Below are 23,833 nucleotides of genomic sequence, written 5' to 3'. Positions count from 1 at the left end.
AGAGAGAGAGAGAGAGAGAGAGAGAGAGAGAGAGAGAGAGAGAGAGAGGACAAACAGATGAAGAATGATGAAAGAGATAGTGAGGAGGAAGGAGAGGGAGAAAAATAATATGAAGAAAAAAAAAGCGGAAAAAAGGAGGAGGAGGAGGAGGAAAAATAAATGGAAGTACATGAGAATAATAGAAAGGAAGAGATGTTTTGGCCTATATCAAAAGTATATGCTGAGGAGATGAGACGGGAAAGAGGGGGAGAAGGAGGAGGAGGAAAATCAATGGAAATACAAGAGAACAACAGACAGGAAGAGATGTGCTGGTCTATATCAAACGTATATGCTGAGGAGATGAGACGGGAAGGAGGAGGATAAGCAGAGAGGAGTAGGAGAAGATAAGGAAGGAGTAGGGAGTGCAGGGATGAGAGCGCAGGTCACGAGGGGCTGGTGGCGAGGTGGCGGACCAGGGCGCCTCAGTCACTCCCTGGCGCTCATCGGCCACTGTCCTGTTGCTGCCTCACGCTCGCTGTCTCGCCGCATCGCCGACGCTTCATCGCTCGCTTGAAAACTCTCGTCCTCTCGAGACTTGACCAGCGGTGCGTGGTGAAGAGTTCCTTGCTGAACGACCGCGATTCATTTAGAGGAAAGATGTTTCGTAAAGTTTTGTTCCAAGCAAACTTTTGAAATCCGGCAAACGATAATTACTCACAGGGAAGCCGAAAGAGAGAAGTTGTGAGTTTCAGGGTTGGCTGCGGCATGAATGATGTGCGGGCTGAGAGTCAGAGCGGTGTGCTGCTCCAGCTGTTGTTGCTGTCCCGTGGCTAGGGTTGTGACAGCACCATTGCGATGCTGGGACTGTGTGTGTCTGTGTGTCTTTGTCTGTATCTTTATATCTATAAATAAATAAACCGTGTGTGTGTGTGTGTGTGTGTGTGTGTGTGTGTGTGTGTGTGTGTGTGTGTGTGTGTGTGTGTGTGTGTGTGTGTGTGTGTGTGTGTGTGTGTGTGTGTGTGTGTGTGTGTGTGTGTGTGTGTGTGTGTGTGTGTGTGTGTGTGTGTGTGTGTGTGTGTGTGTGTGTGTGTGTGTGTGTGTGTGTGTGTGTGTGTGTGTGTGTGTGTGTGTGTGTGTGTGTGTGTGTGTGTGTGTGTGTGTGTGTGTGTGTGTGTGTGTGTGTGTGTGTGTGTGTGTGTGTGTGGGTATGGTGTGCGTCTCTCTGTGTGTGTGTGTGTGTGTGTGTGTGTGTGTGTGTGTGTGTGTGTGTGTGTGTGTGTGTGTGTGTGTGTGTGTGTGTGTGTGTGTGTGTGTGTGTGTGTGTGTGTGTGTGTGTGTGTGTGTGTGTGTGTGTGTGTGTGTGTGTGTGTGTGTGTGTGTGTGTGTGTGTGTGTATATATATATATATATATATATATATATATATATATATATATATATATATATATATATATATATATATATATATATATATATATATATATCTTGTGTGTGTGTGTGTGTGTGTGTGTAGGGTTTTGTTCGGCGTCGCCGAGTTTAAGATGCAACTGACAACAGGCTATGTGACAGGTGCAGCGCTGCAGGTGACATTCCCCGGTACAGCAGGACAAGTGACAGGCCCTGCGCAGCACCCTGTGAACACGCTCTACAGTAACCTCACAGCTGTCCGCACCCCCTGAGGGAGCGCTGCCCCGAGGGGGCCAGGGCCAGGGTGGGGACGGTACCCCTGTGTTTGTAATTAACTTTCGCTGTGCTGCGGCGACCAGTGTGTCACCATGGACCCCGGCAGGATCTTCCAGATCATCACCAACAGCACCCTGCTTGGTGAGTGTTACCAACCCTCAGGACTCCTCCACACTCTTGCTCGTCTCCAGGCTCTTCTTTTCTTACGTCCTTCTTCAGACATCACAATTTCATCAGCAAGCCTTAGATCGTTGTTTTCATTATATATATATATATATATATATATATATATATATATATATATATATATATATATATATATATATATATATATATATATATATATATATATAAGTATCTCCGTAAACAAAATATCATGACTTGTCCAGGAAGAAGTGTCTCAAGTAATGAGGAAATTTATGACTCGTGACAAAACCAGCATTCTGTGTCTGTACATGTGTCTGGTCTATCCCGCTTGTCCAAGCACTGTGCTGGTCTGAGGTTTTTCAACGCTGAGGACTGCACCTCTTTGATCCCCGCCCTTAATGAATAATTTGTCTCGTCCTCGTCTTAATATTCTAGTGAATGTGGTTCCTGGGCCGAGATCACAGCCGCCTTTCATCCCGGGACTGGACCAAGATATTCCGTTGCTCATGGCAAGGAAGTCTATGATTATATCTGTATTACTATTTTCAGTTCCTACTGAAATCATTGGCTATTTGTTCTCATTCATTTTTCCATCTTCCTCCCTTTGCTTCAGATGAATTCCATATGTATTTATGTCAGTGAGGTGGCACCGCTCACGGAGGCCGCTCTCGTCTCTCAATCTCAGTGTTAACACAGCAAGGGAACGGGGAGGATGTGTATGTATTTGCTCCGCGACATATCTGCTATTTTTCAATGTACGAGTATAACTGCTTAAAGATTCCCCAGGAATATACTAATATTTTACAGAATATTACACACAAAACGAAAAAAAATAATAAAGACAAAAACAACCGCACTGATCTCGAACATTTTATTCGCATGTGTGTGAATATGAACACATTTCTCTTACTTTCTAAATGGTGAATCTTCGTTTTCTACATAGCTCGAATGTTCAAACAAATCCAATACCTTCATATGACATTGCAGTCAATTACCATTAACACGAAGACCATATGTTGGCTTGTAGAAAACTTCTCACATTACGTGATTTAATTGAGTAGTTAGCGTGATATGAACTTTGGTAATTTTGGCAGAGCGTGGCGAGGCGTGCGTAGTGGCTGGTGTCCCCGTTGAGTGTGGATGGCTGGGTAGCGGGTTGAGAGAGAGCTATTGAGGCAGTCGTCTTTCCCCTAACCACTGCGTGACCTTGAGCTAACGCCCCAGTGGCTCAACCCAACTGCATGCATTCTATTTCACTCACTTAGGTGTCATGGTGTTCAGCGTAGGCGGTCATTTCTCATCCCGACCTCCGGCTTTCCTAATGGTGCTGGTCGCCTTCCATGTCTCTATACACGACGTTACTTCATCTGTCATTTCCATTCTCTTTCTGCCTCGGCTTATTCTCCCCTCCAGCATCCCTCTTACGACTAAATTTATTAGTATCTCTCCTCGCGTAGGTCAATGGCTAAAGCTGAACTAGCGATTTGAAATGTCTGGTTCACGTACTCACTCGGAATAAGTCAACGCAACGGTAATCATTAATATAACAATTACTTTTTACACAAAGAAGTATAATATAAATGTTACGTGTGAAATAGGGACAAGATAAATAACAACTATAGTATTGGTAATGGCTGACAAATGACCCAACTCGGCAGCGCCCACACACAAGCCTAGTTCACACGTCTTTCTCGGAATAGCTAACGCAGCGGTAATCATTAATAATACGCCTAATGATTCTCTTCACAAAGCCCTGATTAGTAAAAATTTCGTGTGTGAAGCAGAGATTAGTAACGATTATGCTATTGGTAATGACTGATACGCGCGAAGCTCCCTCGGTGATAGTATACAACTGACAGCACAATAAAAACACGACTTGGTGAAAGATTCGTTGCCGTAGAAGGATGAACAACTGAGCGGGGCAGTATGGAAACGGTCAAGCTTAGCGACTAACAACGAAAAGTGACAGACCAAGAAAAACACGGCCTGGTTAAAGATTCGCCGCGATGGAGGGGAGAGCAACTGAGCGAGGAAATATGGAAACGGTAACACTTCAAACGCTTAACAGCATAATAGATAATATGATACTAAAAGTCTACGAAAAAAGCGTCTGGTTATTAAAGATTCGTCGCGATGAAGGGAAGAGCAGGCCAGCGGGGAAATGTGAAAACGGTAACACACCAAACATTTAACTGCTTAGCGACTGATAATATACGACAAAAACTGAGAACTGCCCTCAGATATACGCTTGATTATTAAAGAGTCGTCGCAATGGAAGGAAGAGCAACTGGGGCGGGGCAATGGGCGAAAAAGTAACACATCAAACGTTTAACGCGACAGACTCTTTCCTGCGGGCGAAGAGACACAGACGCAGACACAGAGGCACAGGCACAGGCAGAGACACAAGCACTGCACTTCCCAGACGAAGCTCCGGCACAAAGTGAAAGCAATAAACGGGTAGTGCTCGGGAAACAATATTAACTTAGATTAAAAAAAATAAAGCGCAGAAGTTACCAAAACTAAATTAAAAACAATGAACATGGCTCGTTTATCGACTTGCACGACCGACGAGGAGGAGGAGGAGGACGAGGAGGAGGAGGAGGAGGAGGTGGAGGAAGAGGAGGAGGATTACAAAGGACTGTAAAGGAAAACGATACAGCAACATATCTTTTGGCCCTTGCAAGGCTGTTGGGAAACTACAAACTAATTACGGAAAGACAGGATAGTAAAGTACAAGGCGGAAGAGGAGGAGAAGGAGGAGGAGGAGGAGGAGGAGGAGGAGGAGGAGGAGGAGGAGGAGGAAGAGGAGGAGGAGAAAGGGAAGGTGGAGGAGGAGGAGGAAAATGAGATGAAGGAAGAGGAGAATACAAGTCAAGGAAAAAAACAACAGGTCCATTAGGAAATAAGAAAAAATAGGAATCATAAGAGAGAGAGAGAGAGAGAGAGAGAGAGAGAGAGAGAGAGAGAGAGAGAGAGAGAGAGAGAGAGAGAGAGAGAGAGAGAGAGAGGAAAAAGATTTATGAATTTATGATCTGTCACACCTACCGAACAGCGTCTCTCTCTCTCTCTCTCTCTCTCTCTCTCTCTCTCTCTCTCTCTCTCTCCCTTCGTTTTCACCATAAATCGAGCGTCCAAACAATTGCAATACCTTCATAGGACATAACAGTCAGACGCCATTATCCTCAGCGAGAAAGTGAGGGGACGGGAACCCATCGACACACACACACACACACACACACACACACACACACACACACACACACACACACACACACACACACACACACACACACACACACACACACACACACACACACACACACACACACACACACACACACACACACACACACTCACGCACGGCACTTCCCGAACGCGACTCCAGCACAAATTAAAAGCAATAAGCCAACGAGTGTTCGAGGAAACAATATCAGCTTAGGATAAAGAAAGTAAAAAAGGAGAAAAAAATACGAAAAGTTAGGGAAACTTCAGAACAAGATTAAAACAGTAAAGAAGCCACGTTTATCGACTTCGTGGCAGACAAGGAGAGAATAGGAGGAGGAGGAGGAGGAGGAGGAGGAGGAGAAAAGAGAAGAGGACGAGAAGGACGCAATTAAAGTCATGAAAAGGAAGGAAAAACAAAGAGGAAATAAGAAAGAAAACACGAACAAAGATAGAAAACAGAAAATAGAAAAGAAGTTAAAGAAGCAGTGAGCAATCGAGAGAGAGAGAGAGAGAGAGAGAGAGAGAGAGAGAGAGAGAGAGAGAGAGAGAGAGAGAGAGAGAGAGAGAGAGAGAGAGAGCTGGTTGGCAGAAGAAAATACAAAAGCAGTGGAATGGGAGGTACTTCAGCCTCTTTTTGCCCCTCTAGACAGCCGCGCCTCCGCCCCTCGCTGCTCAAGGCAAGTCAGGGCTATTTCCCCAGAGAGCGCTCATGACCCTACTGACGAGGGCGCGCGGGCATGAAGAGACGTCTGGGTGGCGAGAAAGTAGACCGTAAATGTCTTATTCTTCTGGTACTCGAGAGAGAGAGAGAGAGAGAGAGAGAGAGAGAGAGAGAGAGAGAGAGAGAGAGAGAGAGAGAGAGAGAGGGAGAGAGAGAGTTTGTTAGGTAGGTTAGAGTTTCTTCAGTGAAATTTATCTACGTATGACGAGGAATATATACACTAATCGAGCAATATTTTTTTTTGTGTGTGTGGTGACGAGTAAAGCTTATGAAATAAAGCCAAAGCACTTTTACAGCCATATTTCGTAAAAGAAAGATACAATTAGTTCAGCTTTTTTTTTTTTTTCTTATCTCGATCGTTTAAACGTATTAGGTAAAAAAAAAAATGCACTTAGAAAATAAATCTTAGTATTACATTTCTAAAAAGAATAGCACTATTGTTTTTTTTTATCAGTGGAATTGTCACAATGATACAGAAAAATAAATTTCCTGCACGTCAGAGAAATCCATTTCCTGTGTGCAATCCCTCTTTGTGGCGGCGACTTTCAAAGGTTATACACAAAAACACTTGAAATGAAATATTTTCCAAAGCCGCTGTCTCTCCCTCACCGCCGCGCCACGCCTGGGGAAAACAATTACAGAAAAACAATTACAGAAAGAGGCCGAGGCGAGTGTGCGGCTAAAGGTAAAAAACAAAACGCGGTGAAAAAATACAGAAAACAATACCGAGAAATAAAAGAAATCAGCAACATCCAATCAAACCTTATAGTTTTTACCTCAGATTCGCGTGTTCCTCTCCGCGTTCTATTTGTACTTTATCGACACTTGTTTCTTTTCAATTTAGTTATTGTTTTTTTTTTTTTTTTTACTTATAATTCGCTTTGACAAACACGTGGATGGTCTTTTTGTTGCCACTCTTGTTGACATTTTTTTGTTACATTCCTTTTTTGGTAATATTATTTTTTCCCCATTTCATTTATAGTTTTTACGAGTATTTAAATTCCGCTTTAACGAGTATCCTCTTCTTTCCAGCACTTAGAGTACCATAACGTTTGCATGAACTCAGAAAGAAAGTGAACAGAATGTTGCCTTCGTCTTTTCTGAGCTACATAACAAACTAGTAAAAAAATGTGTTTAAAACGTGTTTGGTAGTGACAGGGTTAACGCAGTATAATTTTATTTGATGGTCGTCATAGTGGTAGTAGTGGTGGTGGTAGTATTGGTGGTGATGTTGGTGGCATTTGTGGTAATAATTGTTATGGTGGTGTTGACAGTAATGTTGGTAATGTGATGTGGTAATGTGATGATAATGGTAATATCTGTGACAATAGTTGAGTTGATTGTGACAAGTGGTGGTGATAGGGGTGGTGATAGTGGTAGTGGCAAGGGTAGTGATAGTGGTGATGGCTGTGGAAGCATCGGTCATGGAAGTGAAAAAGCTGAACGAAAATAAAACAAAATAGAATAGAGACAGGAGAGTGTAGAATCAAATACAGTTAACTCCCCATGAGACACAACCTTTTCCGTGTCACTGCCTCTGTCTGTCTGCCTCACTGTGTATTTGTTGGTCTCTGTACGTGTGTGTGTGTGTGTGTGTGTGTGTGTGTGTGTGTGTCAGTCTGGCCGTCAGCGTGTAGCTAACTATATATATCTTGTCTTTCCGTCTGTCTGTGTCCCGCTATGCGTTAATTTTATACTGTGGTGACGAATTACGTTAGTTTTTCTCCTTTTAACTTTAGTGTTACGTGAAGGGAAAATCCCAGCACAACAACAATACAATTAAGAGAATAATGTTAACTCTTTAACTGGTGTGGCTTCTTCTCGGTCTAATTTAATGGTCTCGGGGAAATTCATAGTATAAATCTAAGACTTGCAGCAAATGAGGTGTTCAAATTTAAAAAAAAAAAAAGCAGTCAAAGATGAAGATTATGGTGTTGATGGAAACGATATTACTACTACTACTACGATTACTACTATTACTACTACACCATCACCACTGTTACTACCACTACTACTACTACTACTACTATTACTACTACTACTACTACTAATACTACTACTACTACTACTATTGTTGCTGCTACTACTTCTACTACTATTACTACTACTACTATTACTACTACTACTACTACTACTACTACTACTACTACTACTACTATTACTACTAAGAATGATAATAATAACAATAATAAAACAATGAGAGGGACGAAAAATAAATTAACTTCATCAGTACAACAAATTTGTTTCCCGTTAGTAAAAAAAAAAAAAAGATAAAATAATAAAATGCCGATATTTCCATCGTATCTATATATATATATATTTTTTTTTTTTGCTGTATTGTTTATTTTGCTCCATTTCATTTTATGTTATGTTATGTCTGCGGAAATAATAATGGATTCAACATTTGTGGGATTTAAAATGTATATACAATTGTTCTCCATCACCATTAGTGAAGGAAAAACTTTGATGTGATACCGCACACACACACACACACACACACACACACACACACACACACACACACACACACACACACACACACACACACACACACACACCATAAATCTATAAATAATTACCCATCGAATGAAAAATATAATAAAAAATAATAGACAAAATAAAATACAAAATTGAAAAACTGAACGACTTGTGTAGAAATAAGTTTTTGGTGTATCAAATCGTTGAAAATTGTGATGAAAATATTCCAAAAATGCCCCAATTTGATCTTCCACTCTGTCTCTTACGTTTTACTTAATCTTTTACTAGTCAAACATTTTTCTTTAACGATTTCCACATGATTTCGTTCCTGCGTTGCCAATCAGTTCCTAATTTACGAATATTATACTAGGCGAACTCTTCAATGTGGATTTGCTTCATTACCTCCTTTGAGTTATGAAACGTTTCATAAATACACTTTTTACCGATAATGAGTTGGCTCGTGTATTTCTGAGAGGGGAAAGTCTTATAGAGTTGCTGAGTCATGAGACCTTGTAAGTGTATTAGGAAGGTGTGTATTTTGAGTTATGTGATCTTACACAGGTTTATTTTTTACCGTCTCCGAGTCAACTCATGTATTTTTATTATTATTATTATTATTATTATTATTATTATTATTATTATTATTATTATTATTATTATTTCTTTTTTTTTCACCGATACGAGTTACGAGTATCTGGGTTTCTGAGAGAGAAGTGATTTGTAGAGTTGAATCATGAAATCTTATATGTACATTAGGAACGTGTGTATCTGAGACCTTACCTAGATTTTTTTTTTTTTTATTAACGTTTTATGGATCACGATTTTTCTTCCATTCATCTTTATTTATTTTTTTTTCAAGTTTAATGGTGCACTTACCAATAAGGGGTTATTTCGTTATCATTTTTGAGTTACGAGATCTTTTATACAGCTTGTGACATGTGGTAGTTGTAGAAGTGAAAAGTATGAAGAAACTAGTCACTGGAGAGAGGAAAATAAAATAAATGAATTCCCCACAACACACACAATCTTTATCATCTCGCTATCCCCATCTGTCTGACTGCCTACATCTGTGAGAAGGAAATGACTAGAGTTCTTGAGCTGAGGCTTGAAATCTTGGCTCATATTAAAAGCTTACATTCTCATCAACACTATTCTCAAAGACTATAGAGATGTTCAATCGGATTCTCATGGAAGCTTTTAATTTCAAAGATGTGGAATTCCTGGTAATCTATCATCCGAGTCATGAAAGCAATACTTGAAACTGTAACAACTTCCACTACAACTTGTGAAATGCGAAAGATGAAATCACAAAACGTTTAAGAATACAGTTCCTCGTACATTAAGAAAGTGAAGGAAGGCAGGCAGCGGAAAAGTGGAAAGCAAGAACGGAAGGGTGCCTAAGTGGGATAAGATAATGTGCATGATGCAAAGTGCGCGAGGATAGTGTTGATGATTAATGTAAGCCACTCAGCTGTAAATATGGAAAAGTTTCAAGGATAATGTTCATGAATAATGTAAACTATTCGAAATGTAAATAATGATACGTAGCAAGAATAGTGTTCATGATTAACGTGAGCCTCTTAACTGTAAATACTAAGTTGAAACAAGACTCATAAATGGAAAACAGAGAGAAAACCACGGATCCTTTAATAAGCCGATTACTTCCGCCATTAATGTCCATCAAAGACATCGCCGAAGCTATTTTAGTGAGGATATTAATCTCGTATCTAATCCCTTCCAGAGTTTTCCCTCGCGCGCACTCACACACAGACACACACACACACACACACACACACACACACACACACATACACAAAGAGAGAGAGAGAGAGAGAGAGAGAGAGAGAGAGAGAGAGAGAGAGAGAGAGAGAGAGAGAGAGAGAGAGAGAGAGAGAGAGAGAGAGAGAGAGAGAGAATCAGCAAATATATAGTCAGTCAGATAGATGGAGGCAGTGACCCAGTAACGCTCCTGTGTGTCGTGGGGAGGGGGCGTTAATTGAATTTGATTTTGCTCTCATGTTCCCATTTTTCATTGTACTTTTACTTCCACCACTGCCACCAAGACACTTTTCTCGTTTTTTTTATTTATTTGTATTTTAGGACTGGCGTCATCAGCGGGGCTCTTTTTGGGAGGAAGTTGTTTTAATTAAATTTGATTTTGCTTTCATGTTCCCATTTTTCAGTGTACCTTCTCTTCCAATCAACAAGACAGTTCTCGTAATTTTAGATGTTCTTTTTTAAACAGTTACCTTTGAGATTCTTCAGGGTCCCATTTTCTTTCACCGTCTCTGTGTTGCTCTCGGCCAGAACCCCTCTTACATAAAGAAACAACGGCCTGCCACACTTTACACTACAGCCACCGAGCTAGAGCCATTTGTCGTCCCTCCCCAGACGGCACCGCACCTCGCCCACCACCTACACACACTTCGGCTTGGATTTTTATGTTCGCCCCGAATCTATAACTGACTTGCACCCTCCGACCACTGCCTGGGGAAGAAGCTCACTCTCTCCTGCACTCTCTCTACTCCTGTGCCCGTCACGCTGCATTTTCGAAAGGAGCTGAAAACATTAGACATTAAAAGGACTGCACTAATGGAAGCCATGTCACCCGTCAAGTCTCTCCGTGGCCTCTGCAAGATATACCCTCCTTCTCTCCCACTGTTAGGCATATTTTTCTCTTTATGACATTTTAAATACCAATTTCCAGCTAAAGGCTTTTGAATAGTTATGTACTTTAGACAAGACGAAGGTATGCTTTTCTATTTTTGTGTGTGACTCTACGGAAATATGATTTTTAATTACTGTTTTTTTTTTTAATGGTTATATATCTTTGAAAACACGAAAATAACATTGTTCCCTCTTTTTTTGTGTTTATGTAACCATTATGGTGCTGTGGATGTGAATAAAGGAAGACTAAATACATAAGAGTGAAATTCAGTTGAAAAAAAGACTAAATATAAAAGAAATAGTGTTCATAAAGTGTGTATGAAATGTATCGTGAAACATGTGAACCAGGTAAAATCACTGACGGTTACTGCAGTACATTGATTAGCCCGTGTGTCTCCCTGCGTGCAGAGACAATATATAACCACCACCATCACGACCACCACCACCACCACCTTTCACTATCCCAACTATTCCCACAAATACTACCATCACCTCTCACTGTCATAGCCACCACCACCACCACCACTACCAAGACATCTCTTCTCACACATCCTTCAACATTTTCTCTGCACCTTCACTTCCTCCACCACCACCATCTCCTGTAACGCATCCTCCAACACTAGATAAAGAAAAAAACACGAAAAAAGCACCAAAAAGATCCATGACAAAAAAAAACATAACGAGGAAAGGCAATGAAGTAATTTACCTAAACCTTATGACGGCCAAACTTCACCACAACAAACATTATTTTTCCCTGCTGAAGTTTTCCATTTTTTATAACGGACGGACCCTTCCAACTAATATGAGGTGCGGCCAGTGATGAAGTTATGGCCGAAAAGAGTTTATTAATGAGAGGAGGGGCCATCAAAGAGGAACACTGGGTGGGAGGGAGGGAAGGAGAGCAGGAAGGACCGTCATTACCACTATTAATTAACCGGGAACAAACGATTCAGCTGCCGGTGTTAATTACGAAATGAAAGAACTGAAAGAGGCGTCCATTAATCATTGTAGTGAAAGGCAACTGGTTCTCCTCCTCCTCCTCCTCCTCTACTTGTCATCCTCGTTATCTTCCTCCTCCTATATTGCTTTAATCTCTTCGTTATCATCATCGTCATCTTTTACTCCGTTATCGTTCTTCTTTGGTTTATTTTGTTCTTTTTCTTCCTCTTCCTCCTCCTCTTGCTCCCGTTCTCCATCTTTGTCTTTTTCTCTTCTTCCTCCTTTCTTTTTTGTGGTGTTTTGCTCCTCTTCCTCCTGCAGCTACTGTTTTCCGTCTTCTTCTTCTTCTTCTTCTTCTTCTTCTTCTTCTTCTTCTTCTTCTTCTTCTTCCATTTATTCTTCCTCTACCTCCTCTTCCTTATCCTCCAGTTCGCTATTATTCTCATTTTGCTTGTGTTGTCCTCTTTCTCCTTTTTCTCCTCCTTTGCTTTCTCCTCCGCCTCCTCCTCCTCCCTTTCTTCTTCATCCCTCTCCTCCTCCACCTCCCATCCTTCTCCAGCGCCTCAATGCCTTGGAGCTAAATTGGATATTTTGTTTTGACACTTTCTCGTGAGTGCAGAGGCAGGGAGTGAGTGAGAGGAAGGGAGGGGAGAGGGAGGAAGGGGGGAAGGAGACGGATGATTGAGGTTAAGGAAATAGAGCTTCTCTGTGAAAAGAAGAGATATCTGCACACACACACACACACACACACACACACACACACACACACACACACACACACTCACACATACTACTATATTAATAAAACAAAATGAAATAAAATACAAAAGCAGCTTAAACTTTCTATCACCTTAACTTAAACAACTTTTTTATTTTCCTTATTAACATTTTTTTTTTCACTTTTTCCCCTTTTATTTCCTCCAGAGTAAATGTTCCGTTTTCCATTGGCATTTTCTCTTGGGTCGCGTTCGTCTGCTTGTGTGTATCTTCCCTTTATCTGTTAGTCTTTATGCTCCCTTGGTTCCCGTTGGTCTGTTCCCTGGTTAGTGTTAGTCTGTTCATTCATTAGTATTGGTTTTGTTGGTCTCTTCTCCCTTGATTGCAGTTGGTCTGTATCTTCTCTTGTTTAGCTTTGATCTGTACTTTACTTGTTTGTTTCCTTCAATGGTTACCGTTGGTCTGTTTGTCTATATATTCTCTTATTTAGCGTTAGTCTATTAATGTTCTTATTGGTTAGTGTTGTTCAGTTAGTGTGTGTCTTCCCTTATCGTTTGTCTGTATTGGTGAGCAGTGAGTCCTTCCCAGCAGTCTTGTTGTTGCTTCCTGTGTGGTGGTGTGTCACAGTCCTTCCCAGCAGTCTCTTGTTACTGTTTCTTGTATGTTGGTATGTCAGACTCCTTCCCAGCAGTGTCATTTTGGTGTTTCCTGTATGTTTGTGAACCACAATCCTTCCCAGCATTGTCTTGTTACTGTCTCCTGTGTAGTGGTGTATCCAGTGTCTTGTTGCTCTTCCCTTTGCATCACATTAAAGACTTCCTGGACCAACCGTTCCCTTTGTGCTCCTCGTCCACAGAGGTTTTGTTTCCCCAGAGGACATGACAAGACAAGAAAGGGAGACAAATATAACTTTATGAGACACTTTCACTCTGTCTCCTTTCTGACTTATTGCCCTCATCATCTTTTCTTCCACTCTCGTTTGTCTTGTTTCTCTTGCTTCCCTTTTGAGTTATTTTCCGTGTTGCTTTCTTTTAATCATCAGAGTTTCTGCTTTGTCTTTTTTTTTTATCTCTTCTTTAATTCATTCTACCGGTCCTTTCCTCTCATTCCCTGCATCTTATTCGCTTTTCACTAGTTTTATTTATGTTCTGCGTCTTTTCTAATTTTTTTTTTGTGATTCTTGCTATTCCCTCATTTAATTTCTAGTGTTTTAATCTTATTTGTACTTTTGTTCTATTTTGCCTCTTTTAGTACGTATTTCTATTGTTTCTTTTCTTTTTTTATCATCAGCTTCTTTTTCTCATTTCTTTCATTCCCTTATCAATCTGAGTTTACTTTTCTCATTTTTTCTTACATCTAGTTTGCTATTTTGCTTCTTCCTCTCACTACTCCTTCGCTTCTTGCCACTCAAAACATCATTTCTTTCTTTCTTTGAGTTGCTCCTCTCCTCTCCACGAGTGCTCTTATTACCTCTTTTCTCTGTATCTCCTTGCTTCTCTGCTCTCCTCACCTACTCACTCTCCATCCCTCCTTTCTTCCTTCCTTCCTTCCCTTCCGCCTCACCACAAAACAACAACCAGCGTCATGTTTTCGCTCATACACTCTCTATTCTGCACTTATTTTCTTCTTTCCTATTCTCCACGGCTTCCCTTCTCTTCTCTTTTTATATTCCCTCGGCGCCTGCTTCCCTCTCACCTCACTGAACACCAGCAGCCCGAGGAACACCACAGTCTGCCATCGCCTACACCAGGACAAAACATTCCCCGCAGCTCGTGAATATTAATGGGTGTGTTCCGGCCGTTTAAGAGCCTACACAGTGCTGCTTCCTCCCCTCTATTCCTCCTCTCTTGCTCCTTATCATCCCTCCTCTCCCACCGCCACAGATGCTAAGTTCCCTTTCACCCCTTCAAACTTCCACAGTTACCTCGCTGTTTCCTATCGCATCTACTTGGCAGCTCCTCCGGCCCTCTCTTGCCATTGCTCGCTCTCTCTGCCTCTCTTCCCTCCAGTTCACATTTCGCGTAGTTTCCTATTGTATATCTACTTGGCAGCTCTTCCAGTCCTCCTTTACTGACGCGGTCTCAGTCTTTTCTCCCTCCCTTTCACTTTTAGAACTTCAGAATATACGAAAATAAGGATGGCGCAAGAAGACATCGGGCCTACATGTGGCAGTTCCTGTATAAAGCATATAAGTGTTCTCATCTATCACAGTATATAAATTGGCTTAATCCCTTTATAAAGCATCATATTAAGTACTTTCAACATGTACTAGAACTTAAGAACACAAGAAAACATGGGAACCTTTAAGAATCCTTTAAATCTACACGTGGCAGTCCCTGTAGAAAACATGCTTACCGATTTCCACTTATCCCAGTTAAAAAAAATTGTTTAATCTTTTTTTTTGTTCAAACTGTTAATGACTAGACACTAACAACGAGACAATTAAGTACATTTCTATTTCTATTAACAGTCTCTTCCACCCCAACAAGCCCCTCTAGAACACTTTCCTGTACCTATTTGCCTTCATTCTCATAAGGATTTTTCTTGGTTCAGAAATACGACCTTCTTTGCAGTTTCCTCAGCAATCAAATCCCCTTGCTCCTTGCTTCCTCATCTATAGCTGCCACTCTCCGCCTGCACCGAACATCCTCCACACCGCATCGCATTACCTGCCTCCAGCTCCTCCCACCCCTACTCCTCCTTCTCTCCTCTCTCTCTCCTCTCCCTCTTGTAACATTCCGCTCTTTCCCCCAATTCTCATCCCAGAAGTAGTTTTGCCATCTGCAGTGTCTTCTCCTCCGCCTCCCTTTTCCCATCTCAACTTTGGGTTCACCTGGTGTTTCTTCTCCTCCTCTTCCTCCTCCTTGTCCTCCTCCTTCTTTTTCCTTCTATTCGTACTCCAACAATAACAAAAAAACATGAAAAGCAGCAACAACAGCACAGGAATGTCATTTTCTGTACTATTAATTCCACAACGACTACAACTACTACTGCTACTACTACCACCACCACCACCACCACCACCACCACCACCACCACTGCCACTACAACAACTACCACAATTTAAACACTTGCTCACACAAAAGCCACACTTACAGAGGCAACTATATTTACAAAAAACCCATACCCATCATCTCTCTCTCTCTCTCTCTCTCTCTCTCTCTCTCTCTCTCTCTCTCTCTCTCTCTCTCTCTCTCTCTCTCTCTCTCTCTCTCTCTCTCACACACACACACACACACACACACACACACACACACACACACACACACACACACACACACACACACACACACACACACACACACACACTAGTTTCCTCAAGCAGAGAGTGTTGCCGTAAGAGGAGTCGGAAGCGTCACTTTCCCGCTATCGCTGCTGCAGGAACGCCTCATAAATGCTTTATTTCTTTATTCACTTCTACAAAGTCCCTGAATGCTGCACGCCTTCCTGCCCAGCGGCTCCCCTTCTTCTCCTGACGGCGCCGCAGAAGGACGGAGAGCTCTCTTTAAAGGTAGGTAAAAGTGAACCAGGATAAAGAGGAGGAGGAAGAGAAGGAGGAGGAAGAAAACGAAGAACACGAAGAAGATGAAATGGAAGAACACGTCGACGAAGAAGATAAACAAGAATAAGAGGAGCAAGAAAAAAGAACAAAAATAAGAAAATGAGAAAAGAAAACAAAGAAAACAAGAATAAGAACAAAAACGAGACAAGGAGGAGGAGGAAGAAGAGGAGGAGGATGAGAAGAAAGAATAAAAAGAATAAGAAGAAGAAAAAGAAAAGGACGAAGAATAAGAGCAGAAGAAGGAGGTGGAGAAATTATGAGACAAGGTGAACAACATCGTGAAAGAGAAGAGAGGAAGAGGGGCTGGAGAGAGGAAAGAGAGAAAGAGAAAAAAAAAGAACAATATACGATAAGGGGAAGGAGAGAAGGAGCTGAAGGAAAAAGTGGAAGGAAAGAACAGGGACAAGAAAAGTAAGTATTCATGTGGGAGAGACAAGAACAAGAACCAAAGGGAGAGAGAAACGAGACAAATGGCATACGTGTGCTGTTCAAGGTAAAGAATTTGAAGAACACGGGAATCGAAGACAAGGGCGTGAGAAGGGAAACCAGTAGTAGTAGGTGGAGGGAATGAAGGAGAGAGGGAGACTAACAGAGACAGAGGAAAATAAACTAGGAGGGAACAAGAATTAAAACACGAAGCCTTTTTTCTAAATGAGCTTTCCTCTTTGAGTCACGGACGAGGCTGAAAATGAGGCATCGTGAGAGAGAGAGAGAGAGAGAGAGAGAGAGAGAGAGAGAGAGAGAGAGAGAGAGAGAGAGAGAGAGAGAGAGAGAGAGAGAGAGAGAGAGAGAGAGAGAGAGAGAGAGAGAGAGAGAGAGAGAGAGAGAGAGAGAGAGAGAGAGAGAGAGAGAGAGAGAGAGAGAGAGAGAGAGATTTAAAACACCATAATTATGAAGAAAGATTAAAGGAAGACTCAAAATAAAATAAAAAAAAGTAAAAATAACACAATATTCAAAATTAGGAAAAAAAACACAAAAAAAAACAGAATAATAACATTCAAAAGAGGGAAACGTAAAATGGTGAACGATAAAAGAGACAAATGAAAAGAAGAAATACCAGAAGAAAGACCGGAATCGGACAAGTAGTATTGAAGAGAGAGAGAGAGAGAGAGAGAGAGAGAGAGAGAGAGAGAGAGAGAGAGAGAGAGAGAGAGAGAGAGAGAGAGAGAGAGAGAGAGAGAGAGAGAGAGAGAGAGAGAGAGAGAGAGAGAGAAATAAAATCAACATCTTAGAATTATTAACTGAGAAATATTACCAAAATTCTGAAGTGTCTTCCTGCCTCCAATATATCCTCTCCGCCTCTTATTGCAGAGAGAGAGAGAGAGAGAGAGAGAGAGAGAGAGAGAGAGAGAGAGAGAGAGAGAGAGAGAGAGAGAGAGAGAGAGAGAGAGAGAGAGAGAGAGAGAGAGAGAGAGAGAGAGAGAGAGAGAGAGAGAGAGAGAGAGAGAGAGAGAGAGAGAGAGAGAGAGAGAGAGAGAGAGAAGTCAAATAAATCTTTCCTCCATTTGTGAGCGACTTAATAAAAAAATGTTGAATAAATGGATAAATATAAAAGAAAATATTACACAGGAAACTACGATGAAAAGAAGGAAGTGTTCTTACAAATTCTCGCATCCATCTTTGTTATTCACGCACACACACACACACACACACACACACACACACACACACACACACACACACACACACACACACACACACACACACACACACACACGAGACAAAAACCGATAATTCCTTCAATATTTTTAAGGTATCTAAAAAACTAGACTTGAGAGAGAGATAGAGAGAGAGAGAGAGAGAGAGAGAGAGAGAGAGAGAGAGAGAGAGAGAGAGAGAGAGAGAGAGAGAGAGAGAGAGAGAGAGAGAGAGAGAGAGAGAGAGAGAGAGAGAGAGAGAGCCATTATTCAACCATCAAACTATTCTTTCCATCCTCATAAAAAAAAAAAACAGAAAAAAAAGAGATTGGAAAAGAAAGAAAAAACTAAACTACTAAAGAAAAACTGTAAAGAACCCTTGGCACGTCTTCTCGTCACTTTCCGCCACTAACGGGGAAACTCAGGGAGGAAAAAAGCGCCAGTCACTCGCTCCTTACTTGTATTTTTCATCACACGCCAGAATTTATACAAGGAACAAGTCTCGGCGGAGCGACTATGTAAGTAAATGGTCATGAATTTTACAAGAGAAATATTGGCTCTCTCTCTCTCTCTCTCTCTCTCTCTCTCTCTCTCTCTCTCTCTCTCTCTCTCTCTCTCTCTCTCTCTCTCTCTTTCTCGTTGTTAAAGACAAATAGAAAAGGAAGAATACAAAGGAAACAAAGAGAACAATACAAGATAATTGAGGAGAGAGAAAAAGAGAAGGAAAGTTAAAGAAAGAAAAAAAGGAGATGTTCACGTGTTAACAGTAGTGGTTCTCTCTCTCTCTCTCTCTCTCTCTCTCTCTCTCTCTCTCTCTCTCTCTCTCTCTCTCTCTCTCTCTCTCTCTCTCTCTCTTTTACGGATTATCTGCAGGGTTAAGTTCTTTTCCAGCTGACTTGCAAGCTTTTTTACAACACTCTCTTCACTCACTAAGCTGCAGCTCGACTGTACTCCTTATCTAAGAGTCCTTCCTTAATGTGAGTTTTTATTAAAGTTTTTAATTAATTTTAATGTTGTATTTTGTAGTCTTAGTTTTATGTCTACCAAACGATTTCATAATAAACACTAACTCGTGGAGATGAACTAATTTCAATTTCAATTTGAATATGAGTGAAGCATTTTGAGGATATCGCTCGCTGGCTCATGAATCGTCACCTGTAATATCAACGCTTTCCCAGTAACGTTAACAATTTTTAAGCTGTTATTCTCGCCTCAAACCTCAAACTCCGGAACAATCTACTACCTCTCTCTGACTTTTCTAAAGGTGTCCCTCGCCGGCGCTGGGGGATCGTCACTTTTAATACTTACGTTTTCCCAGGTGATGTTCAAGATTCGAACTCTTTTACTCTCGCCTCAAAGCTCAAAACTCCAATTCACGGGGTCATGGGTTACGACAGAAAGAAAAATAATTGGTTCAAGCTTGCTAATGTTAGATTTTAAAAGGACATAAGTGGGAACTCGGTCTCAAATAGAATTGTAGATGAATGTTGTTGGAGCTGAGTCATTAAAGAGCTTTCAAAAGAAGATTAAAGGAAATTTATGGACAACGACGACAGGTGGAATATTTTAAGTGTATTTCGTACAGGGACTGCTACGTGTAGGTCTGATGACTTATTGAAGCTTCTCTTATGTTCTTAACCTCTTATATTTTCACTGATCCACAGACTATTGCTCTTGCCTCAAAGCTCACACTCCGGAATAAACTATTGTACATTTTTTTTTCTGCTATTCCTCCTGTGACTGTTTAAATTTGGACGCCCGGGGAAATCACGCCAGCTTTCCGATGCGTTCACAGATTATCATTGGCAATACTCAGGTATTTTCAGGGATCAGTTAATAATATTTTTCTTTTTTAAATTCGCGAAAGTCGACGTTGGTTTGGAAATAGACTGACTGTTTTTTTATTGGTGTTCTCGTTGCATTTTATGACCTGCAACATTTTTCACGAGGGTACATCGGGTTCGCGTGAATAACCGAACTGCGCTCTTTTTTTGTTGTTGTTGGTGTTGTTGTTTTCAATGATATCTTGCTCTTTTTACCTTTTTTTTTCCTCTAGTACTGTAAACAAACAACTACAAAAAACACTTCTCCAGAACACTTGGTTTGTCTGCTTATTCAAAGAGTCATGCTAAACCTTGTTCTGTTTCTTATTATTCAAAGTAAATAAACAATAAAAAAAAAAATAACGCTTTAACTATTGATCTATCTTTACTTCTATAAATAAACCACCAAAACAAATATCCTGTTGTTCTGTTTCTAATTATCTACGCAAATAATAAAAAAACTGCTCGTGTTCTACCTTTAGTTCAATGAATAAACGAACAAACACGGCATGAAAACACAATAAAAAAAAAAAATAATAACAATACACTCACAAACACAAGACGCGCTGTAGAACCCTCCTCCTGCCTCACAACAGCACAACCACCACGTGTATAATGAGAGTGCAAGTCCCGTAACCTGCTGCTGATGACACACGGGACGGAACGCTGCCTGTTACGATTGCTACTGTGCCAAAGCAGGGTCAACGGGTCACTGCAGGAGTCAGGCAACACCCAAACACACGCTGACCCGCCGCTTTCTCTCCCCCGCACCAAAACACGGCTAACGACGGGCGGAGTTTGGGACTAAGTTGCCTGTAAATCTGTGCCTCTTCCTGGCCGCTGAAAGCCCCTCCTGAACATGGCCCGTGCAAGTGGTAAAAATCCCCCCCGTGGGTTCTCTTTTCCTCGTCTTTATTTCCTGTTCACTTCCCTCTGTACCCTCTTTCTCCCTTTCACCCTCGCGCATTTTTTTTTTCTCTGTCTACGCCACTCCTTCCTAAACTTTCACAATTCTCTGTCTCTTCTGTGTTTTTCCTTTGCTACTCGACTTTTCTCTCTTACTCCTTTATTTTGGTTTTATTTCAGGTGTTTTTCTTTCTTCCTACACCTGTACTTTCTTTTCTCACTTCATCCAGTTCTCTTTCTGTTTCACTCGAACCTCCAATCCTATTAAGAAAACTTCTCACCATCTTCCAAACTTCAGTCATCTATTTTCCTCTTCTTCTGTCCTCTCTTCTCCCTGCCTCTCTTCTCTTCCTCTCACTCCAACCTTCATCCTGTTGGGAGATTCTTTCATCATCTCCCGAGCTTCACCCACTTTTTCTCCTTTTTTTTCTTCGTTCTCTCTCTTCTCGCGGTCTCTTCTTCCCTTTTCTCTCTTCCTATACTTCCATTTCCTATTCCCTCTCCATCCATTTCCCTTCTCCCTCCTTCCTGTTACGAAAATTCTCTCTTCATCTCTCAAACTTCATTCATCCATTCTCCTTTTTCCTTTGTCCTCTCTTCTCCCTGTCTCTGTCCCTTCCGCCCTCCATTGCGAAACTTGCGTGGCGGTTTGAATGAGGAACACTTAGCTTAAGACGCCGCCAATTCCGTCCCTTCAGGAACCATTCAGAAGGAAGGTGTTTGTGGCGGCGTGACTTTCAGTGAGGAGGAACACCAACTTGCTTACCTCTTGCTGCTCTTTCTCGCCGGATCAAGTTAATTTGGCGATACCGGGAAAGTGGAAGGCAAGGACAACACAGACGTAAGACACACACACATACACACGGCGTTGGCTGATAGCGACATGTAATCTAATTTTGGTCATGGAAAGAAACTCGGTTCAAAGGTATTTTCTTTCTTTGCTCTTCATCTCGTCTCCTTTTCTCTCTTTTCGCCTTTTCCATTCATGCTTTCTCTCTCTCCCTCTCTCTCTCTCTCGTCTGTTGAGTATTTTTAAAGTCCTTTCTGCCAAAAATGGAGAGAAATTGGACTCAAAAATATTCTTCTTGCAATTTCCCTCATCTCGTCTCGTTTTCTCTCTTTTGACTTTTATTCTTTTATGTTTTTTTTTTCTTTTTTAATCTCTCTCGTCTCCCTGATATTCCCAAAGTTCTTTGTCAAAAAATCTGTTGTCTTTCCTGAAATTTCCTTCCTTTTAATGTTCTAACTTTCCTCTTCTTTTTCCTTTCCTCTGTGAGTTTATCACCTCTACAGCAGCACAGTAATGATACCCGTCTCTTGAACAGCGTCACAAGAGAACAACAGGCTCACTTCTCGTAATAATTATTTCACTCTTTACTGGAACACTTTTGTCGTCAGATCTTCGTCACCTGATATTTCCGCTTCTCTTCCTTCATTCCTTCCTTCTTTTCTTCCTTTACGCAACAACTGGACAATAAGTATCGCTTTTCATCATGTTGGTAATTCTTCCACTCTTGACAGAAAAAAATATCGTACTCATTTTCTCGCTACATCCTCATATTTCCGCCTCTCTTCTTTCCTGAAGTTACAGTAAGGCAATAGTTTTCACACCTCGTTAGGTTTCTCATTCTTCCACTCTTGATAAAAACGATATTGTTCTCAAGGTTCTCGTCACTTTTTTTTCGTATTTCATTTCTCTTCTTCCTTCATGTTCATTTCATATAAACGAGTATATGCAACAGTTTATGTATTCATTTATTCATTACTTGGTACATTCGAAAGTGTATCATTATGAAATAGTTTTGCTTACAGATACTTTTCTTCTCATTTTTTTTTATTTATTTATCTTTTTATTCAACTATATGATCCTTTGTTTACTCATCAGTTTATGTATTCATTCACGACTTAATACATTCATAGGGTAGGATTATTAAATTACTTTTGCTCAAGTACTCTTTTTTTTTATCTTATATCCGCTACTTTCCTTTTATTGTCTTTTATCTAACTATAAGAATACACTCCTTCGTATATTCATTAGTTTATGCATTCATTTATTCATTATCTTTGCATTACATTTGAAGGATTATTAAAATTAGTTTTACATAGACGCTTTTTTTTCACTAATTCATTCCTTTCAATTTTTTTTTTTTTTTTGCGATTATTCGATTTGTTCTTCCATTCCTTTCTTTCTTTCTTTTTTTTTTTTTTTTTACCAACTTCTTCTATGATCTGTAGATTTGTCTTTCTAGGAGCAAATTTTCTTGCTTGCGCTTTCCGACATTCCCACTTTTCCTTTTTCTAAATATTTACCAGCAATGTATCAGCGGAAGAGGCGGATGGGGATTGGGGATGAGCCTTCCTGCATATTTACCCTATTCCTTTCAGTTCCATTGGGAATTTTGTACTTTTGGAAGCAAATTTTCTTGTTTTCTGAAAGTAAGCCTGAGAAAAGAGATAGGTTTTAATGAGCCTTCTTGCATATTTACCGTAGTTCTATACTTGTTATAAAGATCTGCGGAGTAAATAAGTCCATCAGTAAATCAATAATATTTCTGTTTCTTACTTTTTTCCAAGGCTAATAATTTTCTGCTTCATTTCCTGCTGCTCTTCCTCCGCCTAGAGCTCGTTTCACATCATCCAATCATCCTCCTACTTCTCTTTCCTCCTCCTCTTCCACCTTCTTCTAGCTCTTATTACAACTTCTAATTTTCTTCTTCATCCTCCTTTTGAATTATAGAATATTCGTCTCTTATCCCTCTTCTCCTCCTTCTTTTTCTTTATCCTCATCATCCTCTTCCTCATCTCCTCCTCCTCCTCCTATTTATCAAGCATCAAAAGACATTCTGGAGTGACCGGATTCATGTATAATTTTCAGTCTTGCATTTCAAAGCATTCTTAATTAAATGAACTTTAAGTGTGTGTGTGTGTGTGTGTGTGTGTGTGTGTGTGTGTGTGTGTGTGTGTGTGTGTGTGTGTGTGTAGGAGGATGAAGAAGAAAAAGAGGAAAAGGAGGGAAGAAGAAAAAAGTGGAGAAGCAAGAAATAAAGGAAAATAAAAACGGCGAGAGGGAAGTGGAGAGATAAAAAAACAAGAGGAAAAGCAACCAGAAGGCAAGGAAGAGAAAAAAAATAAGGAAAAAACAGGGAAAAAATATACTAAATGCTCTTTTTGGCATGAGAGAGAGAGAGAGAGAGAGAGAGAGAGAGAGAGAGAGAGAGAGAGAGAGAGAGAGAGAGAGAGAGAGAGAGGAGAGAGAGAGAGGAGACGCTTATGTATCCTCAGCATCAATAAATTCCCACATCACTAAATGAAAAATGAAATAAAAAAAGGCAGCAGTGTAATATTCCAG

The 23,833-nt window shown here is 40.7% G+C and overlaps 1 protein-coding gene across 3 annotated transcripts in view; it reads left to right on the top strand.

Annotated features, from left to right (window-relative positions):
* Positions 1-216: 216 nt before the first annotated feature.
* The window catches only part of LOC135115213 (putative neural-cadherin 2), a 105,262-nt gene continuing 81,645 nt past the window's right edge, over positions 217-23,833 (top strand). The window contains exons 1-2 of one of the 3 annotated variants that reach the window (XM_064031747.1): positions 217-584; positions 1,549-1,803. In XM_064031747.1, the coding sequence (XP_063887817.1) occupies positions 1,755-1,803 (49 nt within the window). In that variant the 5' untranslated portion in view covers positions 217-584; positions 1,549-1,754. Of the gene's footprint in view, positions 721-1,536; positions 1,804-23,833 lie in introns of all 3 variants that reach the window. The other 2 variants (XM_064031756.1, XM_064031741.1) reach the window with 2 other exon arrangements.

This window comes from Scylla paramamosain, chromosome 2 (genome assembly GCF_035594125.1).
Source record: "Scylla paramamosain isolate STU-SP2022 chromosome 2, ASM3559412v1, whole genome shotgun sequence".
Taxonomy (NCBI): Eukaryota; Metazoa; Arthropoda; class Malacostraca; order Decapoda; family Portunidae; genus Scylla; species Scylla paramamosain.
Note: the sequence above shows the minus strand (reverse complement) of the source record. Positions and strands in the feature narration are given on the sequence as shown.